Genomic DNA, 20,670 nt, shown 5'->3' with positions numbered 1-20,670 from the left:
ATGCCTGGTTTAGAGGGTGTGAAATGCAGAATTGATGTGAGCTTGAGATAGTAAATGGATAAAACATTAAGTTTTCATGGATGTTAAACAAATTCAAATGAGTGGATATAATGCAGTGTAATTATATATAGTTTTAAGAACATAACCATTTTGAAAAATGATTTGTTATTTGTTATTTTGATACTACACACTAATTATGAAATTCATACGATCTTGAACAAAGAAAAAACATCTTGCAAATAAAACGATATATACCCATTCACACTATAAAAAGCCCAGATACACCAATTCATACCAAAAAGCCCATTAAAAAGAGTTATTACAAAAAAATTAAAGATAGGAAGGGGTATATTTGAAAATATAAAGAAGTTGTGGATGCTACTGGCTGTTCCGAAGCAATCAATCACCATCAATAATCATACCAACTAATAACGCCTCTGAATCTCTCGCCAGATCCATTTCAAACCGAATCACAAAGCTTGATTCGAAGCTTCCCTTTCTTGTCTGATAGTTTCTTCCTTTGTTTCATCAATGGCGGCCTTTATCAATCTGGAAGACTCCCCAATGTTTCAGAAACAGGTGAAATTCGAATGCTGCTGAATACTTGGACGTTTTTGGTTCATGTTTAAATTTTTTTTAATTTCAGGTTAATTTTGTGAAAGTTTTGAAATTTACTGTCTTTGATTTGATTGGATCAGGTTTGTTCCTTGGAAGGGACAGCTGAAGAGCTTAAAGATCGTTGTCAGAAGCTATACAAAGGTGTTAAGAAGTTTATGTATGTCTCAAAATATCTATCCTTTTCTTTTTTTACTACTGTCTTAATCTCATTGTCTGGTCTTTTCTGTGTGTATAAAGATTCTAAGAATACCATTTGTGGCATAATTTTTCATGAAATTGAAGTTAAGAGTATTGGTACCATTTTGTCCCTTCTCGTACTTAATTAGCAATCGAGGATTAACTGTCTGAGCATTAAAGCTTTGTTGTTGATTGTTTTTCTATTTTCATGTAAATCTTCTTTGATCACGTCTTGCTTTCTTTTGGAGTTCATTCCTTTGTGGCATCTCTCCAACCTTATCTCACTATTTTTTTTTTTGGTTGCTTCTCCACTACGTGACTGATATGAATTTCATCGATTTTTCTTCTATAGGGGAGTTCTGGGAGAAGCATCAAAAGGAGAAAGTGCCTTTGCAGATTGTCTTGAAGAATTTGGGGCTGGACATGATGATCCTATCAGTCTTTCAATTGGAGGTTATTGATTTATATATATATTACTTCGTAGCTTAAGACATCATTTTTCAGTTTATGTTTCTTCTCCACTTCTCCTAGTCATTGCCTTTAATGAAACCCTACATCATGTCTCTCACATCTGACTTATTTGATTGGGTATTCTTGTGTGTGACACCAGGCCCCGTTATATCCAAATTCATAAATACTCTTCGAGAGCTTGCCTCTTATAAGGAGTTTCTTTGTTCACAGGTATTGCTCTCATAGACTCAATAGTATCTTGTGACAATAGTAAATGCTAGTAAAGACTAAGATGCCATGCCCAACATCATCTAGAGCATATTTTTGTTTGGTTTTTAAAAAACGAAGATTTGGTTAGGATAGTAATTCAGAGTTTCCTGTCTTTGATTGTTTTCTTGAAATGATCATTTACGTAGGTGGAGCATGTGTTACTTGAGAGGTTGATGAACTTTATTAATGTTGATCTACAGGAAGCTAAGGTATTCAATTATGTCTCCTAATTTTGAGAAATTTATTTATTTTTCCTAGTCTCAAATTTATATGATCGAAAACTCATGCGTTTTCTAATCATCCGCTATGTTGTTTTTTCCTTTGCAGGAGTCTCGCCATCGATTTGATAAAGCTGCTCATTCCTATGATCAGGTACTTGTCTATAGAGTTCTATAGCTTCTTGTGAATGTAATTGTAATTGATATTCTTGATCTTAAGTGGTGTAATGAGTTTTCTTATCTACTTGTAGTCTCGTGAGAAGTTTGTGTCTCTAAAGAAGAATACAAGAGGAGAAATTGTTGCGGAGTTGGAAGAGGTAGAACATTTAGTTTTCTGATGTAATTCTTTTTCGTTTATATTCTCTTTTTGACACGCCAGAAATTAGATGCTCTTCTTTCTTAATATTGTTTCGCACGCTCTTCCTTGCATGGTAACTTATTTGTGCTGTGTCATCCGAGTGACAGGATCTGGAGAACTCAAAGTCAACATTTGAGAAGAGCCGTTTTAACCTCGTATGCTTACCTCTACTAACAGAAGCCGCTACCATTTACTTTCAATATTTGTACTACTAAACTTTGCTTTGGTTGAAGAATCCAGGTCAACTCACTGATGACTATTGAAGCTAAAAAGAAGTATGAGTTTTTGGAATCTATAAGTGCAATTATGGATGCTCATCTCAGATATTTTAAACTTGTAGGCTCTCTAATTCTACATTTTGAATCTTTACCATCTAAGACCAACCAAATTTGACATATGTGTCCTGATTTGATCCTTAACTTGATGTCTTTTTTTTTCAGGGATATGACTTGCTGGGTCAACTGGAACCATATATCCATCAGGTACAAAACTTTAGTTTTAGATGAGCAGAAGTACTGAAGTCCACCGACGCTGATACTTGTATGACTCTTACAGATATTAACATATGCACAACAGTCAAAAGAACAGTCGAAGATTGAACAAGATCGACTAGCTAGACGGATTCAAGAATTCAGAACGCAGTCTGAATTAGATAGCCAACAACTTGCCGCTAATGCGGAGATCTCTGGTGTCAATGGAAACCGTGTTGTAGGAACTATCCCTTATAAAAATACCGAAACAAGTTTAACAGCAGACAAGGAAGTAAGTGTTTGTTTCCCAATGCAATTATGCAGCATACAGAGACTTGTTCTGTGTTTCAGCATTGTATGAATTGATTCTGGTCTTACGAGGTTTCTTTTTTTTTGTTTTGTACGGATGCAGGTAATTAAACAAGGGTATTTATTAAAGCGATCATCAAGTTTGAGAACTGATTGGAAAAGGAAGTTTTTTGTCCTTGATAGTCATGGCTCCATGTACTATTACAGAAACAATGGCAATAAATCAATGGTACGTGTGCGCAGACCTCTTTAACCTGCCTCAATTCCATTAGAGACATCCATAAAGAGTTTCTATTTGTTTTTAACGGTCGATTTTTTATTTTATCTGCTATATTCTCAGGGATCACAGCATCACTATAGTGGTTCTTCTGACCATACCGGCGTCTTTGGTCGGTTCCGTGCAAGACACAATCGATCAGCTTCTCTCACTGAGGGCAGCTTAGGCTATAAAACCATCGATCTCCGCACTTGTTTGATAAAATTGGATGCAGAAGACATGGATCTCCGGCTATGTTTCAGAATCATTTCTCCTCAAAAAACTTACACACTTCAGGTACCCACTTTACTCCCTATATGACATGAATCGTCGGCTCTGTTACAATGGTAATCAGTCGTAGATTTTATACTCTGACCAGGCTGAAAATGGAGCGGATAGGATGGACTGGGTAAACAAAATCACAGCAGCTATAGGGACGCTTCTGAATTCTCATTTTCTGCAACAGGTTTGACACAATAAGTCTCTTTCATTTACAATCTGAATTGATAAAGGAAATTTCCTGCTTATACAGATCGTTTTTTTTTGCAGTCGCCAGTTCAGTACACTGGTTCTGCTCCTCCAAAAGGTGTTGTCTCCATGGATCAGAGTCAACATAATGATGCAAGACGAGATATGGGGGACGATGTCTCCACAATACTCAGAGGCATTGCAGGGAATAATGTATGTGCAGAGTGCAATTCTCCTGATCCCGATTGGGCATCGTTAAATCTTGGAGTTTTGTTGTGCATTCAGTGCTCTGGTGTTCACAGGAACCTCGGGGTTCATATCTCCAAGGTAATGAAGTTTGAACTAGTTTTGCAACAATTTTTTAGAGCATCTTTCCTTTTTGGAGGTAGTTTTGTCTTACACGGCCCAGTAGATCTGAAGTTTCTTTGGTAAACTCTCTCCAGCAGAGTTTATAGTTTCAGCAAAAGTCAACATCATTGTAGTTATAGCTTTTGGAGATTTTTTTTTTCTCTGGTGGTCTTTAGTGCTAGATCTCTAAGCTGATGTCATTGATTTTGTGAACCCCACAAACTGCAGGTGAGATCCCTCACACTAGATGTGAAAGTGTGGGAGCCAACGATCTTGGACTTATTTAGAAATTTGGGAAATTTGTACTGTAACTCACTGTGGGAAGGGCTACTTCACCTTGACGATGACTGGTATGGTTTCTAAGGATATATATAGTTTATATGCCAATCAGTGTTTTGTTTCATGACTCATACATGTAGCTGATGATGTAAAGTATTGTGTTTTTTTTTTTTTTTTGCAGTGAAAACGAATCAACATTGTCACGTGCTTCAATTTCAAAACCATCTCCAGACGATTCCTTTACTGTGAAGGAGAAATACATTCTAGCGAAGGTAATGTATTAGTTCTTACATTCTAATGTCCAGTTCTTGAAATGTGAATATATTATATGATTTGTGAAAGGTGAAACTAAACATGAGTGATGATGATTTATGCTTGTGCTAGTACCTGGAGAAAGCATTAGTTATCAAAGACGAAAGCAAAGCCAACCCTTCTGCTGCAAGTAGAATATGGGAAGCTGTTCAAAGCAGAAACATACGAGAAATATACCGACTGATCGTAATTTCGGGGGATGTGAATATCATCAACACCAAGTTCGATGACATAACTGATGTCGATGCTTATCATCACGCTGACGCATCAGAGGAAGCGGTAAAGAAAAGACGAGACCCAACTGCGTGTCAGAGAATCAAAGACTCCAACGAACCAGGAAACTGTCTTCAAGGATGTTCCTTGCTCCACGTGGCTTGTCACATTGGTGACTCTGTTTTGCTTGAACTGTTGTTGCAGTTTGGTGCTGACCCAAACATGAGAGATTACCACGGAAGGACTCCGTTGCACCATTGCATATCTTCAGGGAACCACAAATTTGCAAAGATTCTACTCCGAAGGTACATTTTAACATTTCAGGAACGCTCTCTTTCTTGTTTTAGCTTTTGGATCAAACGAATGTTAGTAGTCAAACTAAACCGGTTATGTTCATATTTCTTGAACTGTTTTTGTGAAAACAGAGGCGCACGTCCATCGATAGAGGATGATGGAGGGCTAAGCGTGCTGGAAAGAGCAATGGAAATGGGAGCCATAACCGATGAAGAGCTCTTTCTTCTCTTAGCCGAGTGCGCTTAGAACCAACACTTTTGATTACATTTTGGAGACACCAGAATGCAAAACCATGGGCTGATTTAATTTGCTACAACTTCACAAATATTCTTGTTTGGGAATATAAAAGTTGTGGAATCTTTTATTGGAAAAAATAGATTAAAAAATTTACAAGTTACACTATAAGCAATGGAGATCTGGTTGTTTATATGTTCAAAACATTATAAGTTTTTCTGTTTTGATTAATGAAGTTTATGTATCAAACTATTGAAACCTGTTATTGTCAAATTTTCTCAATGCCAACGTCTTAAATTTAATAAAATCAACAGATCTCATGCAAGTCCTACAAGTCGATGAATCAAAATGACAAAAGGAAAGAAGCTTTACACTATGAACCCTACTTCAAGAATCACAAAAAGTTCTTCTAGGCAGGCACAGCCATTGTGTTCTCTATATGCTCACTTGATCTTCCCTTGGCAAGCTCTGAACTGTATCAGACCATCTCCCAGGTGAATGTTCGCTACTGTTAGACGAGAACGGCGCTTCGGCTCTTGCATCCCTCACCATCTTCAACACCTCTCTCATCACAGGCCTGTTTTCCGGTTGAATAGCCACGCAAACATTTGCGATACTCAAAAGCGCCTGAAGCTTCTCCTCTGATGCTTCGTTCCCCGAAGAAGTCGGTTCCTCGCCTGATTCAGTCTCTTCTTCCCTCACCGCACGCACCCACCTAGAGATATCCGACCCGTATTCTTGAACAAGGTCCTGGAACGGTGTTCTACCCGTTAAAAGCTCGAGGAGAAGGACCCCGAAGCTGTAGACATCAGCAGGCTGCGTAGAGGCTCTCCGCGGGTCTCTACACTCTGGTGCTTTGTAAAAGAGAGATACCGCGCTCGTTTCTTCGGCCGAGTCGGGGTCATGGAGAGTGCTGAGGCCGTAGTCCGTGAGGCAGGACTCGAAATCAGGACCTAATAGGACATTGGAGGACTTCAAGTTCCCATGAGTTAGGCCAGGGTTCTGATGTATGTAGAGCAGAGCTGAGGCTAAGTCCTCAGCTATTTTAAGACATGAAGTCCAGTGAAGAGGCTTCCCATTTCCAGAAGCTCGAGTTCCTACAAACACAAACACACACAATGAAGCTGACGAATGTGCCCAAGTTTCTACATGCAATATACATACCGTGGATAAGAGTGAAGAGACTGCCATTGGGGAAGTAATCATAAACAAGCAAGCGTTCTTCTTTAGCCTGGAAGTAAGCTCTGAGAGAGACGAGGTTAGGGTGTCTGAGCTGTCCAAGGATCTCAACGTGTCTCTTGAACTCCTCCATGCGAGGATACCTCGCGTTCTTGAGCCTCTTCACAGTGACTATGAACCCAGACTCCATCACAGCCTTGTACGTGCTCCCCAACGTCCCTCTCCCCAAAGTCTCCGCCGAAGCTTTGAGCAGATCCTCCATGGTGTATCTCACCACCGTCGTCTCGCCTGAATCGCTTGCTCCGAGGAAAACGAGAGTCCCCACCGCTCCTTCCTCGCTTCTCTCCCATGAGAAGCCTCTGTCTTTCCTCTCGATGTCCCTCTCCGTCTCCGAAGCTCCTCCTCCTCCTCCTCCTCCTTCGGCTTCAGCTATTCCTTTGCCTTTTCTATCTTCTCCCGGAGACTTTCTCTTCCGTAAACAGCAGAAGATAAGAACCGTCAGGAGAAGGATGAAGATCAGAACTCCACCGGCGGCGCTTCCGGCGATGATTCCGATTAGTTTCGCGTTGTTCTTCTTCTTCGATATAGGCGCTGGTTTCGCCGACGGCGCAGGCGACGTTCCGCACGGGATCCGAATCTGATCGCCGCAGAGATCGGCGTTTCCGGCGAACGATGACTCGTCGAACTGCTTCAACCCTCGCGTCGGCGGGATTTGGCCGGAGAATTTGTTGTTGGAGACGTTGAAGAATCTGAGACTCGTCTGGTTAAGAGGAGGAATCGAACCGGCGAAGAGATTGTCCTGAACGTCGAAAGTGTACAGCCGCGAGAGACGGAGGAGCGAGGTCGGGATCTTGCCGGATAATCTATTCCCGGAGAGGTTTATAGTTTTCAATCGGTGAAGCGAGGTGAGAGACTCCGGGAAGGAGCCGGAAAAGTTGTTGCCGTTGAGGTAAACCGATTTGAGATTTACTAAACCGGAGAGGTTAGGGATTGAACCGGAGAGTGAGTTTGATTTGAAACTGAGAACCCTAAGCTGGTCCAATTGGTTTAAGGTCCTCGAGTCGAGTGAACCGGTGAGGTTTAGATACTCGATAACGAGCTTCGAGACTCTTCCGTTGAGACATTCCTTGACGCCTTCCCAGCTGCAGAGATCTGTTCCTCGCCATGGAATCGAGTTTGATGGATCGATTGAGGATTTCAACGCGAGTAGAGAGTCAACGTCGCTGGATCTCGCCGGAGAAAGTAAACAGAGGAATAGTGTAGAAGCAAAGAGTAGGAACAATGTGGATGGAGGAGAAGAAGAGACCATGACTAACGACAGTGAATGGAATCAAGAAAGAATCAGAAATTAAATATACTGGTCGAATCGAGTTTCCATAAAAAGACAACCTATTAGTCGTCACTTTCCATTATTAGTCGCTTTTCAGATCTGCCCCATTTGTTAAAGCATCTCGATCGAAGGAAAAGGAAAAGGAAAGAAAGGATGGAGCTTTACTATGAAACTGGAAGAGACTAGAGAGAAGGAGAAGAAGGTGTGAGGGAGGGTCATCAATGGCGGAGGAAGGGAAATGGTCTGGTTGTGAGCATGAGGAGGAGTATTAATGAACATGTGAGAACTCTCTCTCTCACTTTGAGAGTATCTTTTCTCGAAGTTCTTGGTCGATGAAGATGTCACGTGAAGCCATGCCTGTAAAAAACTCTTTTATTGTTTTTTTTTTTCTCTCACTCAACCTTCTTCAATGCTCTCATGAATATTTTATATTTATATATATGGACACACATTATACCATTGATTAATAATGGTTTTTTATGAAGGAGAGACGAATAAGGGAAGAGGAAATAATAATTGACGTTATTACTACTTTCTTTCCCAGCCAGATTCAGAGACAGATGGGTTTTGGGGCCAAGGAGTTACTGCTGCTGAGCAAAAAAGTTTTGGAAGGAGAAGAGAAATAAATAAAAAAGAGATAGTGAGATCAATGGTGGTGAGCAGAAGAAATGTGGTGGACATATTAATTAGTGGTGGTGCATAATTTTAAGTAAAGAGAGACATTGTATTTCGATTTTAAAATTGGTGTCTGGCTCCTCATGCCTCTAGCCAATTATTGAGCTTTCTTTTCGACCTCTTTTTTCTTGTTGAATATTCGAATAATTTATAATTTATATTTCTCATACTTCATTCTGGACCGCTGGTTAGAATAACGAGGTAATTTACTTTTGGTCAAAAGTGTATGAGAAAATAAGAAGAAAGATAAACTTACAACCTCCTGGTTGGTGTTCCAAATATTTATTACACTAAAACGAGGATATTGAAGTAGTAATTAATTACGGATTTATGAGTTGCTTAGCTTAGGCGTGATGAAATGAAAGTGTAATAAAGATAAACTGTGACTTGAGTTCACGTAAAGGCTGAGCAAAATTTAACCAATGAATCCGGTCCATCACCAAACCCCCCAAGAAGAGACTGCTGTCATTTAATTGTCATTTATTTTGCTGACTTCTTTGACCTTCAACTCGTTCATGAGGGTTTCGACTTTGGAGTTGTAAATTAAAGAAAACAAGATTTTGATCCGCGCAATTGCAGGATGTTTATTTTTTTTCTTTATACATAAATTATTGTTTTTAAACATTAGTGGTATATATCTTTAACGCTAATCATATACTTAAATGTTTATATAAATATTTCAAATACAATAATTTTATAATTTACATGTTATAATTAATCAATTTTTTTTAAAATCGTATGTATTTTCACTTTGTATTATATATTTATCTTATTTTATTTACATTTAATTATTAAAAAAATTAATATATTCATGAAAAAACATATTTGAAAATTATTTTTTATTTAATTTATGCTAAATTATGACCCGTGTTTCAAAGATGTATTTCTTTTTACTAATATTTTTTATGCTTATTCTATTTAGATAATATATTATTGTATATACAAAAGTCTAAGATATGCTAATTTTTAGACATGTATTATATGGTTTGCTAATTTTAAGCCGTTTTATCACTATTATATTTTTAAAATAAATAATTTATATTTATGAAAATAAAATTTATAAATTTATCAATTGAATATACTTTTATCATATTTATTTAAGTATAATAATTATATTTTACCATGATCATGACTATAAAATAGATAAAATAGTATATAATTCATTTATTTTTTATTTTATAAACGATAACTTAAAATACATTAAATTATTGTTAAAATATTTTTAACAGATTAATTAGAATTTTTAAAATATAATATATAAATATATATTATATTTAAAATGAAAATATATTATGATTAAAGTAGTTAAAAAGATTTTATATTATAAGCTTTAAAGAAATACATGTTAACTCATCTTACCAACGTATTAGATTTTATTTTTGAACATAAATATTTTATACTTACGAAAATAAAATTTATAAATTTAATGCAATTTTATTATATTTAGCTCAATATAATAATTTTCTTTTAATATGATTATGATTATATAATATATAAAATATTACAGAATTTTTTATTTTTTTATTTTATAAACGTTTACTGAATTTATTAATGTATAATAATATTTCAAACTAATTTTGAAATTAGTGAAAATATTTAAATATAATTTCAGAAATGAAGATCTTGTAAAAAAATTTTAAAACAGATTTGTTAGAATTTTAAAATAAATATATTTATATTATTAGTCTTAATAAAATACATTTAATAAGATTTCTAAGTGATGGTCCAAATTAAAAAAAAAATGATTTCTATTTTAATATATAAGATATATAAGATACTTATCTAGAACTCGAAATCTTAAGATAAATACTTCTTTTTTTTTTATTAATCTTAAGATAAATACGTTTGATTCGTTTTTATAAACTACTAGTACATCCTTCTCGATAGCGCTATTACCTTGTTTGATTAGTTGGTTATATGGAAAATATTTAGACTTTGAATTAGACTTATTCTCCGATCAAAAACCCTGATAACCGGGTGGAATTTTGGAGGGAAAACTTCTAGAGGTTTTGAATGTTTATCTGACTGGGTGACTGACTGTTAAACGTGTTGACTGGTTTAGTGATTACTTTTACGGCGTGTTACCCAAATTATAGCTTATCTAGTGGCCCATGGCAATAAATGCTCAATATATTTTGAGGAATAATATATGGTCCTGGCCTTTAAAAAGCGAAGAGCATTATAATAGGTCCATGGGCTGGGTCCATCCTTGCTGAGAATTTCTCATTTTGTTTGAAAAAAACATCTTGGGCCATTTACTGAGAGAATCCCAATTTCAGGGACTAGTTTGAAATTTCACCTTTTTTTTGTTCTCTACAGCAAAAAAAAGAAAAAAAACCCGAAGAAGCCCTATCAAACACACAAAAAGGCTCTTTCTCTACGCCGCCGGCTAAAAAAATACCAATCGTAAGCGTTTCACGGCGGCGAATCTCAGTCCTTGATCTCAGAAGCTTTCATCATCTCCCCTAGATTATTATTCAATGGCAACCAGTCAGTAAACTTTTACTTTACTTTCTTACTCGTGCGAATACAATCTGACACTCAGCTCAATTTTTTGCTCTCGTGGTTTGTTTCCTGCAGTGGCTAGGTCGTTTTTGCAGGCGATATCGAAGGATGAGGCGGTGGCTCCTCCGCTCAGAGTTGTTCAGATCGAAGGACTGGTAACCTATCTCTGCTTCTGCGAATTTTAGTTTCATACGGTGTGATTGATCTCGCTATTTCATTAATTGTACACTAGCATTGGTAAAGAAGTAGTGATGCTGAGGATTGTGTATGTTTATATCTGATAGGCTGTGCTGAAGATTATCAAACACTGCAAGGAGTTTGCACCGACGCTTGTCACAGGGCAGCTTCTTGGACTTGATGTTGGTAGTGTTCTTGAAGTCACCAATTGTTTTCCTTTCCCTGTAAGTTAAAGACCCCATTGTAAGAATGTAATGGCTTGTCCTCCCTGATTCACTGCAATAGATCTTAAACGGGCGTAGGTGAGAGATGACGATGAAGAAATTGAAGCCGATGGTGCCAATTATCAGCTTGAGATGATGAGATGTCTGAGAGAGGTTAATGTCGACAACAACACTGTTGGCTGGTAGGTTTTCTCATTTCATTATGTCTGATTGAAGTCTTGCTAATTTTTTTTTTTTTTCAGGTATCAATCCACAGTCCTTGGGTCATATCAGACCGTTGAACTTATTGAGACCTTCATGAATTACCAGGTATTTTGCAGAATCCTGTTTACCATGCCTTGGTGTTATGATACTCTAGATTCTGGAATGGTCTATTCAATATTCATTCGTTATGCAAGAAATGGGCTTTAAGAGATTATATCTTGTGCATCTGCAGGAGAACATCAAGAGGTGTGTGTGCATCATCTATGATCCCTCTAAAGCTGACCTTGGCGTCTTAGCTTTGAAGGCTTTGAAGCTTTCAGATTCCTTTATGGAGCTCTACCGGGGCGGGAACTTTACCGGCGAGAAGTATGTAGCCTGATCTATTAGAACTTTAGGTTTTATGAGCCACGTTGGATAGTTGCAGTGGTCTAATCACAATTTTTTTGTTAGGTTGAGAGAGAAAAACTTCTCCTGGATGGATATTTTTGAGGAAATTCCTGTAAGTTTCTAGAGCTCTGCTCTTCTATCTTGAAGCCTTACTAGCTAATGTGATAAGTAAATATGTGGGAATATAAGTGTTACCTAATTATAGTGTCTTCTGAGAAAAGTTTTTGGTTTAAGCGTTGGTTTCTTTCGTTTGACAGATCAAGGTTTCAAACTCTGCGCTTGTCAGTGCCTTCATGACCGAGCTGGAGACTGATGCACCTGTCTCACAGGTATAATATTACTATCTGGACTGTGATTCTCGCTTGCTTCCTGTAATCCAGATCTTGATTCTTAATTGTTGGAAATTTTCTCTTTGATAGGGTGATTATGATCGTCTACACTCATCAACCACTCCTTTCCTTGAGAACAATATGGAGTTTCTGATAAAATGCATGGACGATTTATCTATGGAACAGCAAAAGGTTTGGCTTATTCTGCACTTTTTCTTCAGTTCTCATCCTCAGAACTATCTTAACACGATATCTAATATTTTTTACTTGCAGTTTCAATATTACTACCGGAACCTCTCTCGTCAGCAAGCGCAGCAGCAAGCCTGGCTCCAGAAGAGGAGGTAGGTCGCATGACTGGTTCAGTTTGTTTCATTCTCTCGTAACTAGTCACATGAGTTTATGGCAAGAGTAGCGAACGTTCTTAACATTTGTCTTCCGTCTCTTGCTTCTGTCTTTGATATTCCGAGTTACTAAGAGGGTTGGTTGGTTGGTTGTTTATAGGACGGAGAACACGGCTCGTAGATCAGCAGGAGAAGAGCCTTTACCCGAAGAGGATCCATCAAACCCAATCTTCAAGCCGATCCCTGAACCATCAAGGCTAGAGAGCTTCCTCATCACAAACCAAGTCTCAAACTTCTGCGGCCAAATCAATGGGTATGTTCTCGTGTTAACCACTTCATAACCGTTTTCTACATCTTGACCTTTGAAAAATACTTAAAATTAGTCGACCCGATGTTATGCAGAGTGGCTGGCCAGAACTTCAGCAGGCTCTACCTGACCAAGGCATTGCACGAAAACTGATAACAAGACCAGCCCAAGTTTTTGTTTCGAGTCGAGAAATTTAAAACGGATCATATTTTTGTTTTATCTGGAAATTTATCAGTTTTGTAGTGTAATCGCATCATAATACATAATCTCTGAAGACATATTGTTAAATGTTATGATAATACAAAACATTTTATGTTTAGCCTGTATTAAGCTAATCAACTAGCAAGAATCAATATATAGTTTTTATAAGGTCCATTAATAAGTTGATTTATACTATATTACAAAAAGAATTAAAATTAGAGGGAGCATTAAAGTGACATCGTGCTATTGCTTCCTCTTCCTCTTCAAGATTTCTTACCAAACACAACAACAACAATGGCGGTTTATCATCTCCTCCTCTCGACCTCTCCTTCGCTTGCTCTTCCTCCTCGCCGTCCTAACTTCAGCTCAAACCGCCGGATACCAGCTCACCCTCGTCTCACTAAACTCCCCAGCTCGCCGCCTTCTTCCTCTCTACCGGCAATTCGGAAAACACTCGTCCGTAGCACTCTCCGGGAAGACCCGGTCTCTCCAGACGCAGAGTCTCCAACTCTGCTGATCGGAGAAGACTCTGCTGCTTTCGAATTAGGCAAACAGAAGCTTGTTTCCTGGGTTTATTTCGGCGTTATCCTTGGAGTCGTCCTCTACGTCCTCAACGTTGTTTGGATCGATAACTCCACCGGTTTCGGAAAATCGTACATCGACGCCGTCTCCACCATCTCCGGCTCACCGGAGGTATGCAGAGATTAAAGTAACTGAAACCAGTTTCAGTTTTTTTGACTGTAAAGCTTCACTCTTTTACAGGTGGCGATGTTGATGCTTATCCTCATATTCGCAACTGTGCATAGTGGATTAGCGAGTCTGAGAGATGTAGGAGAGAAACTCATAGGCGAACGAGCATTTCGTGTTCTCTTTGCTGGTGTCTCTCTTCCTTTAGCTATGAGCACCATTGTGAGTAGAGTAACTACTCTCTTTACATGTTTTGAGGATCGAAATGGTGACTCTTTGTGGCTCATTGTAATTGCTTTTCAGGTTTTCTTTATAAACCATAGGTACGATGGGTCACAGTTATGGCGGCTTCAGGGTGTTCCCGGTGTCCATGAAGCTATTTGGGTCGCTAACTTTGTGTCCTTCTTCTTTCTCTATCCTTCAACTTTCAATCTCCTGGAGGTGGCTGCTGTTGATAAGCCCAAGATGCATCTGTGGGAGACTGGCATCATGAGAATCACTCGTCATCCTCAGGTATTTACATCTCTCTTCAACTTATGTTCCATAGTGGCTGTCATGTGCCCCCACAAATACTTGATTACTTGATATTGCATTTGATCTGTAACTCGAATCCAATTGTTTCATCATGAGTTTGAAACAATGTGTAGAAAGTTAGCTTTTTTTTAGCTATAGTTGTTGGATTTGTTGTTTATCTATCAGTCTTCAAGGACGAGGAGTTGTTCTAGTGTCTTTGTTAATGAGAGTTGATGGTTGCACATTTGTTCTCTTTTTCTTTTACAGATGGTTGGACAGATCGTTTGGTGTTTGGCACATACTCTCTGGATTGGAAACTCAGTAGCTGCATCCGCTTCTCTTGGCTTGATTGCACACCATTTGTTTGGAGCGTGGAATGGAGACAGGAGATTGGCTAAAAGATACGGAGATGCTTTTGAAGGGATCAAGAAGAGAACGAGTATAATTCCGTTTGCCGCCATTATTGAAGGACGCCAAGTTTTGCCTGAGGATTACTACAAAGAGTTTGTTAGGTTGCCTTATCTTGCAATCACGGCGTTAACAGTTGGTGCCTATTTTGCTCACCCGCTAATGCAAGGTGCAAGCTTCAGGCTTCATTGGTAGATTCTTTGTATTGTTTCCTGGTATGCTTAAAGGGGGAAGTTCATCCTAAAAACTTCTCAAGAAACAATGTATAATTACTTAACTAGAAGAAAGAAATGTATAAATACAAAAAAAAGCTACTGCTTGTGATATGTAGCAAAGTATATTGAGAATTGAGAAGATAATGTGTGTAATATATTGCCACTCAGATGTCATGGGGACTGATGAGTGATGGCAACAACCAACTCCCCTAATAGAGGAAATTTAACCTTTACATATTAGTTTACAATCGAATAATGAAGGAAATTTTGGTGAGATAACCAACCAAAAAAAAAACTACTCCCTCCGGAACGTAAGATGTTCTTGAAAAAATTTAGATGTTTTCATATTTGTAAGTAGCTTTAACTTTATAAAATCTGTATAATCAATTAAATTTAATAGTTTTATTTTGTAATTGGTTGAATGTGGAGTTTCTTAATGCATATAAGTTGTTCGACGAAATGCCAAACAAAAAGCAAAGCTCGTATGAAAATTCATCAACGCCGTCTGTGGGGATCGAACCCACGGCCACGGGATTAAAAGTCACGCGCTCTACCACTGAGCTAAGACGGCTTGCTTAATATTGAATGATTTCAAACCAATTAAAAACTCATGCATAATAAAAGATTGGCTATTAATACATGTTTGATACACAAAATCAGGTTTCAATCATGGAAATCTTCAGAGCTGATCAGCAAACATATGGAAGAAGCATGGAGGGGTCCAAATGACATAATGGTGTTTTTTCTTTTGGTAAAAAAAAAAAAAAGTTTTATCATTCTTGTTATACAAGTTCATTGCCTTACTTATAAAAGTAGAGTGACATATTACTAATGAAATATAAATATCCTCAAATAATTTATTAATTCTAAAGCTAAAGGTCCGAAAATTTTAAAATTGTAGGAAACACAAACAATTAATCAAAAAGAATAACCCGTAAACTTTTACACTCTAGTATTAAATTGTTTGAAAAGAGGGGGACTATAAGCAAAAAATAAGAAAAATAAGAAAACCCCAAAGAGAAAAGACAGCAAAGGCATATTAATACACAACAAAACAAAAGTGTGCTTCTGCAAAAGCAGAGAGAGAGCGAAATAAAAATCAACACTTGCTACTATTTAACTCTCTGTCCCTTGCCGGAGTTTTGCAATTTGCTGCCACTCTCTCATCTTTTAATCCTCCGTTTTAGCTTCTCGCCAGAGTATCCCAGGCGGGGATCTCATCGAGGACATCTAATGGCGTCTGGTGAATTTCTCATCTCATGCTCCTCCAAAGGTTTTACTCTTTCAGGGCTTAATCAAATCTCATTTGTTTTGAATAGCCAATCAGTTTCATTCAACATCCCTCCCAATGGATAACCACTCTGTGACGCCGACCACTGCCACCACCGGTCTTGTATTTCCGGCGAACTACGGTGTTAAACCTGAAGCTGCTTTGGTCATGGATTGGTCCCCTCAGGAGCAGTATGTTTTGGAGAAGGGTCTTGCAAAGTATGTATCTTCTTCTTCTTCTTCTTCTTCTTCTTATGCGCTTCACCTTTGATGCTTTTGGATATTTCCTTCCCATTTGCAAATTTACTTTTTAAATTATTTTAGCTTTTTCAGAATTTTGGGAATTGTTTTATGAGAATCAGTGGGGGCACGTTATATTCTTTTTCATGATGGGACTATTAAAAGTATGTTCCTTTGTTCATTGGGAATATAAAGTGTTGCTCTTTGTGTGTTTCCATGAGATGTAAAAACGATGCATATTTGTTATCTAGGGACTTGGGACGATGCTCTTCTGTTATGTTATGTTGGGTTGTTGGTTTCTATTCTTGACATCTTTATCTCTTTTTCCCCGTTTGTAGATTGAAAGATGAACCGAAAGTTTCAAAGTATGTGAAGATCTCTGCAGCTCTGCCAGATAAAACTGTAAGGGATGTTGCATTGAGGTGTAGATGGATGACGGTAAGTTTGTAACGCTCTTGTGTGTTTCAATTTATGTTTCCTTGGAAGTAAGTAATCCGAGGGATATTTTAAAAAGCATATGCTAAATATTAAGGAATCAGCATATGATGATACCAACTTTGCGTCTGCTTTGTGATAAAGATAAAGAAGACCTACAAAAAAAAGCTATAGATTTTTATTTATGAAAAGCCACCCTCTGCCATGTCGTAAAGATTGTTTAAAGTCTAGCAAAAGGATGAGCAAAAAAGTGAAAATGACAAGTTTTGCCTGACGCTAGAGACCTGTCTTCTTTATATTAGCTTTGGAGTCCATGATTGTAGAGGGAATTGTTTGAAAAGGAAATAAGCCTAAAGCTTTTCAGAAACGATTTTTTGTAATTATCTTGAAATAGATAGTGCTCTTACGGGTGATGGCAGGGATCCCCACACTTTTTGGATTTTAGGAAATTTATGTTTGGCATATTATCTCTGAATAGATGTTATAACACCTATGACAGGAGCTTTTTCTATAAATGATTATTTTTTCCCACAGCATATGGTTACATCATGATGCTAAATGTTTGCATGATAAAGTGAAACAAAATGATTTAGATGAAATATATCTTTTATCATCATTGTGTTACCATCTCGCTCATGTTTCTGTCATGTGAGTCTTCAGTTAGATATATGATGCAATCAAGCAGAAAGTTCCAAAAGTCCTCCTTTTTAATATTTATTAGTGTTTGTTTGCTTTATTTTATCTTGCATTAGAGATTTGTCATTATCTCAAAGTTTGTTGGATAATACGCGCATCTATTCTCACAGCGAAAACGAAGAAAAAGAGCAGAAACTAGTGCTGAGAGGAGCATTAGCAATATAAAGGTAGGCTTGCTAACTTAAGCCTTTCGTGTGTCTAACTTCAGTAATTTGCAATCTAATAAATTTGTGAAGATAAGTGGCTTAATGGGAGCGTAAGCGTATTTAGTTCTTGATTGTAGCAAAAGTTACTATAATGGGTTTTTATTGTGCTTAAGTTTGTTATCTATTTAGCAATAAATGATGGGCATCAGATCCAATAAGGAGAAGTATTAGGACATATAACTTTAGCATCATCAGTATCTAAGCTTGTGGATTTAGGATATTTGATAAAGGGGGAAATTTGTTATGTGTATGGTCTCATATGTTGCATATTATTTTGATTGGGATCATATGAAACTCTGTAAATCAATATGCTTTTGAACTTGGTTCTAAAGACCATGCTTCTTCATGGTAAGGTGGTGGATACATCCCCAGAACTGAACATGCTAGCCAATGTGCCACAACAAAATGCTGTATATGTCATGAACAATATGCGCCACAGTACACATATTCCTTTTGAAGGTTTAGTGCTCTTATAATTCTTTGCTTTCTCCTGGGTTGTGTTGTGTTGTCTCAAAAATAAAAATATCAGTATCATCAGTTTGACACCTTTGTTAAACTATTTGTCTCAGGTCCAAGTGACGAAGTAATGGATCTTCTACAGCAAAATGCTCAAGCTTTCAGTCAGATTTCTTACAACCTCTCCGCGTACAAGGTAAATTTTAGTTTGTGCATGAGAAGATTGACGGATTGGAATAAACAAAAAACTAGATAGAACATTGTATAGCAGATATCCACATGATCAGTTGTTTTTTATCAAGAATTTGATACTATTTGGTCCGGTTCCCTTGTTATCCTTTTGCAATGGAATTCACAAACAGATCTTAACTTCTTGTAAACAGTTGCAGGATAACATCAGTCTCTTTTGTCTGGCAAGAAATAACATCAGCGCCATTCTGACCGAGTATGTGGATCTAATAGCAGATATCAGTTTCCACAATTGAGACATGTTAGCTGTCTTGTTTTACTTTCTATGAATAAAGCTTCAGTTTCTAAACTCTTAGTTTCTGATGTAGCATGAAGGAGATGCCTGGTATCATGAGTCGGATGCTGCCTCTACCTGTTTCAGTTAACGATGATCTTGCCTGTCGTTTATTTGCGAGTACAACACAGGTAACAAATTTTGTTGTAACGGGTCTAAACTCCTTAGTGCTGCTACCTAAGAGAACAATTGTGGGGATGGAAAGAAGAAACTAATCAAAGTTCTCTCTGTGACCTTTTATAATCAGAGCTTCATGACCCTAGAAGTGCTAAAGAGTTTCATACAGTCTACATACATTTCTGTATCGTTGAGCAAAGTCTTTGTTTATGCATCTATGTTGAGGAACTGAATTAGATGTCTTAGCAGGATGAATCTAGGGAAGGAAAGTTTTAAGTGAAAATATACTTTTAAGGAAAAACACAGGTTTATCAATCTGTGAGCATTTCTCTTGGGAGGTTTTCAGGTTTGATGTTAAATGTATTGCTTTCCTTGTCTCACAGCCAAGATCATACACCATTCAACCAAGCATCCACCTGAAGCAAGAGCCGAGAATTTGATGGGGAAAGCTGGATTTTGACCAATGCTAAAAAAACAGCAAGTACATGGTACGCGATCGACATGACACAGACAAACAATGGTTTATCAACTGCAGACACGGCTCCAGTACACACACGAGATTTGGCAATCGGCACTAGTAGAAGAATGAACTACATGCCCCGTGAGGCCAAGGTAAAAAACTCTTTGGCCTTCACTAGAACATATGATTCCTTGAAGTTCATAAAAGAGTTTCTGTTCCGGCATGGGTTGATAGAACTCCAATGCCCTTTGCTGTAATCATGTTGATGCTTAAATTAGTATAATGAACTCTTCTTCTGAGTTTGGTATGTGTAATACTAATTCTCGTTCAGGTAATATTCTGTAACAATATTTAAATATATATAACCATGCCAACAGAAGTAAACTTGCATCATATCTCAAGCTTACTTTCCTTTAAAGTAATCTTTCCCAAAAAACCTGGATTTTCTCAACTCATTAAAAATGATTGCCTTCCTTCAACGCTCATCATATCACAACCCACCACCGCTTTTCATCTTTCCATGACTTCCATCAACAACAGAACACTTGAAAATGTCGAATTCTCCATCCAAAACCTAATCAAGAGCTGGTGCAGACGGCAAAAATGGCGACAACTTTGCCTGTTCTCCCCAAAACAACACCAACAAGAACTCACCTCCACCGAACCACGGTGGAGAATCACTTTATCTGAGTTCCTGGAGTCATACCAAGTTCGCCTTTTCACCATCTTCTTGCTCTCTCTCGACATTGTCCTAATGTCCCTCGAACTATCTTCCTCTCTCCTCTCCTGCACATCAGCCAAGAAGACGTCAAACAAGGACGAATGGTTCCGTTGGGGAGGAACCGCCATTCTGAGCATCCTCGCCGTTAAATCCACGGCTCTAGCTGTTGCTATGGGGAAATCGTTTTTCAGACAACCTGGCTGTGTGATGGACGGTGCGGTTGCCCTTATAGCTCTGGTTCTCCAGGTGTTTCTTGACAGGAAAGGGACAGGTTTCATCGTTGTGGTGAGCTTGTGGCGGGTTTTGAGGGTTGTGGAGACTGCTTTCGAGCTTAGCGATGAAGCTATTGAAGTGCAGATAAATGGAATCATCAGCCAGTTTCAAGATCTTAGTCAAGAGAATAGAACATTGCTAGAGACTCTTGCAGAGAAAGATGAAGTCATCAAGAAGCTAGAAGAAGAGATAAACCAATTCAAAGAAACTGTAACAAACCAATCATAGGGAGGCTATGTAAACTCAATATGCAGAAACTGTAACTCTCTCTCTCTTTTGTATTGTTTCAAGCAACATAATCAAAGTAAACTCAAGCTG

The 20,670-nt window shown here is 37.8% G+C and overlaps 6 protein-coding genes and 1 non-coding gene across 8 annotated transcripts; 5 read left to right on the top strand and 2 right to left on the bottom strand.

The window, feature by feature from the left end:
• The first annotated feature begins 377 nt into the window (after positions 1–377).
• LOC106294777 (ADP-ribosylation factor GTPase-activating protein AGD4) lies at positions 378–5,556 on the top strand. The gene is made up of 19 exons (XM_013730430.1): positions 378–579; positions 699–775; positions 1,148–1,248; positions 1,406–1,476; positions 1,662–1,724; positions 1,843–1,887; positions 1,985–2,050; positions 2,199–2,246; positions 2,332–2,427; positions 2,532–2,573; positions 2,647–2,853; positions 2,974–3,099; positions 3,211–3,423; positions 3,506–3,592; positions 3,676–3,921; positions 4,171–4,292; positions 4,403–4,493; positions 4,606–5,051; positions 5,172–5,556. Exons 1-19 carry the CDS (start codon positions 532–534, stop codon positions 5,284–5,286), a joined length of 2,310 nt encoding a protein of 769 aa, XP_013585884.1. The 5' UTR covers positions 378–531; the 3' UTR covers positions 5,287–5,556.
• An 8-nt stretch (positions 5,557–5,564) lies between these two features.
• LOC106294778 (inactive leucine-rich repeat receptor-like serine/threonine-protein kinase At1g60630) lies at positions 5,565–8,466 on the bottom strand. The gene is made up of 2 exons (XM_013730432.1): positions 6,439–8,466; positions 5,565–6,371 (listed from the first exon to the last, which is right to left on the bottom strand). Exons 1-2 carry the CDS (start codon positions 7,760–7,762, stop codon positions 5,710–5,712), a joined length of 1,986 nt encoding a protein of 661 aa, XP_013585886.1. The 5' UTR covers positions 7,763–8,466; the 3' UTR covers positions 5,565–5,709.
• Positions 8,467–10,795: 2,329 nt separating this feature from the next.
• Positions 10,796–13,251, top strand: LOC106292629 (eukaryotic translation initiation factor 3 subunit H). The gene is made up of 12 exons (XM_013728255.1): positions 10,796–10,948; positions 11,039–11,118; positions 11,248–11,364; positions 11,443–11,546; positions 11,607–11,673; positions 11,801–11,934; positions 12,019–12,067; positions 12,213–12,284; positions 12,375–12,476; positions 12,558–12,625; positions 12,786–12,938; positions 13,028–13,251. The coding sequence occupies exons 1-12, from the start codon at positions 10,939–10,941 to the stop codon at positions 13,083–13,085; spliced, it is 1,014 nt and encodes a 337-aa protein (XP_013583709.1). The 5' UTR covers positions 10,796–10,938; the 3' UTR covers positions 13,086–13,251.
• Positions 13,252–13,354: 103 nt separating this feature from the next.
• Positions 13,355–15,067, top strand: LOC106343736 (15-cis-zeta-carotene isomerase, chloroplastic). The gene is made up of 4 exons (XM_013783035.1): positions 13,355–13,826; positions 13,896–14,042; positions 14,124–14,333; positions 14,601–15,067. Exons 1-4 carry the CDS (start codon positions 13,428–13,430, stop codon positions 14,934–14,936), a joined length of 1,092 nt encoding a protein of 363 aa, XP_013638489.1. The 5' UTR covers positions 13,355–13,427; the 3' UTR covers positions 14,937–15,067.
• A 388-nt stretch (positions 15,068–15,455) lies between these two features.
• TRNAK-UUU lies at positions 15,456–15,527 on the bottom strand. The gene has a single exon. It is a non-coding gene; the product is annotated as a tRNA-Lys (tRNA).
• A 461-nt stretch (positions 15,528–15,988) lies between these two features.
• Positions 15,989–19,373, top strand: LOC106344130. Of its 2 annotated transcripts, none has more exons than XM_013783521.1 (9): positions 15,989–16,199; positions 16,276–16,444; positions 16,804–16,903; positions 17,707–17,763; positions 18,156–18,261; positions 18,372–18,454; positions 18,648–18,703; positions 18,816–18,912; positions 19,282–19,373. In XM_013783521.1, the coding sequence occupies exons 1-9, from the start codon at positions 16,190–16,192 to the stop codon at positions 19,336–19,338; spliced, it is 735 nt and encodes a 244-aa protein (XP_013638975.1). In that variant the 5' UTR covers positions 15,989–16,189; the 3' UTR covers positions 19,339–19,373. The 2 variants fall into 2 exon arrangements, with proteins under 2 accessions (XP_013638975.1, XP_013638974.1); XM_013783520.1 differs by having other exon boundaries at positions 15,993–16,199; positions 18,642–18,703.
• Positions 19,374–19,868: 495 nt separating this feature from the next.
• Positions 19,869–20,664, top strand: LOC106344074. The gene has a single exon (XM_013783452.1). The coding sequence runs from the start codon at positions 19,879–19,881 to the stop codon at positions 20,578–20,580; it is 702 nt and encodes a 233-aa protein (XP_013638906.1). The 5' UTR covers positions 19,869–19,878; the 3' UTR covers positions 20,581–20,664.
• Positions 20,665–20,670: the final 6 nt, after the last annotated feature.

The sequence above is a fragment of the Brassica oleracea genome, chromosome C5 (assembly GCF_000695525.1).
Source record: "Brassica oleracea var. oleracea cultivar TO1000 chromosome C5, BOL, whole genome shotgun sequence".
Taxonomy (NCBI): domain Eukaryota; kingdom Viridiplantae; phylum Streptophyta; class Magnoliopsida; order Brassicales; family Brassicaceae; genus Brassica; species Brassica oleracea.
This window is presented reverse-complemented; position numbering and strand designations above follow the sequence as displayed.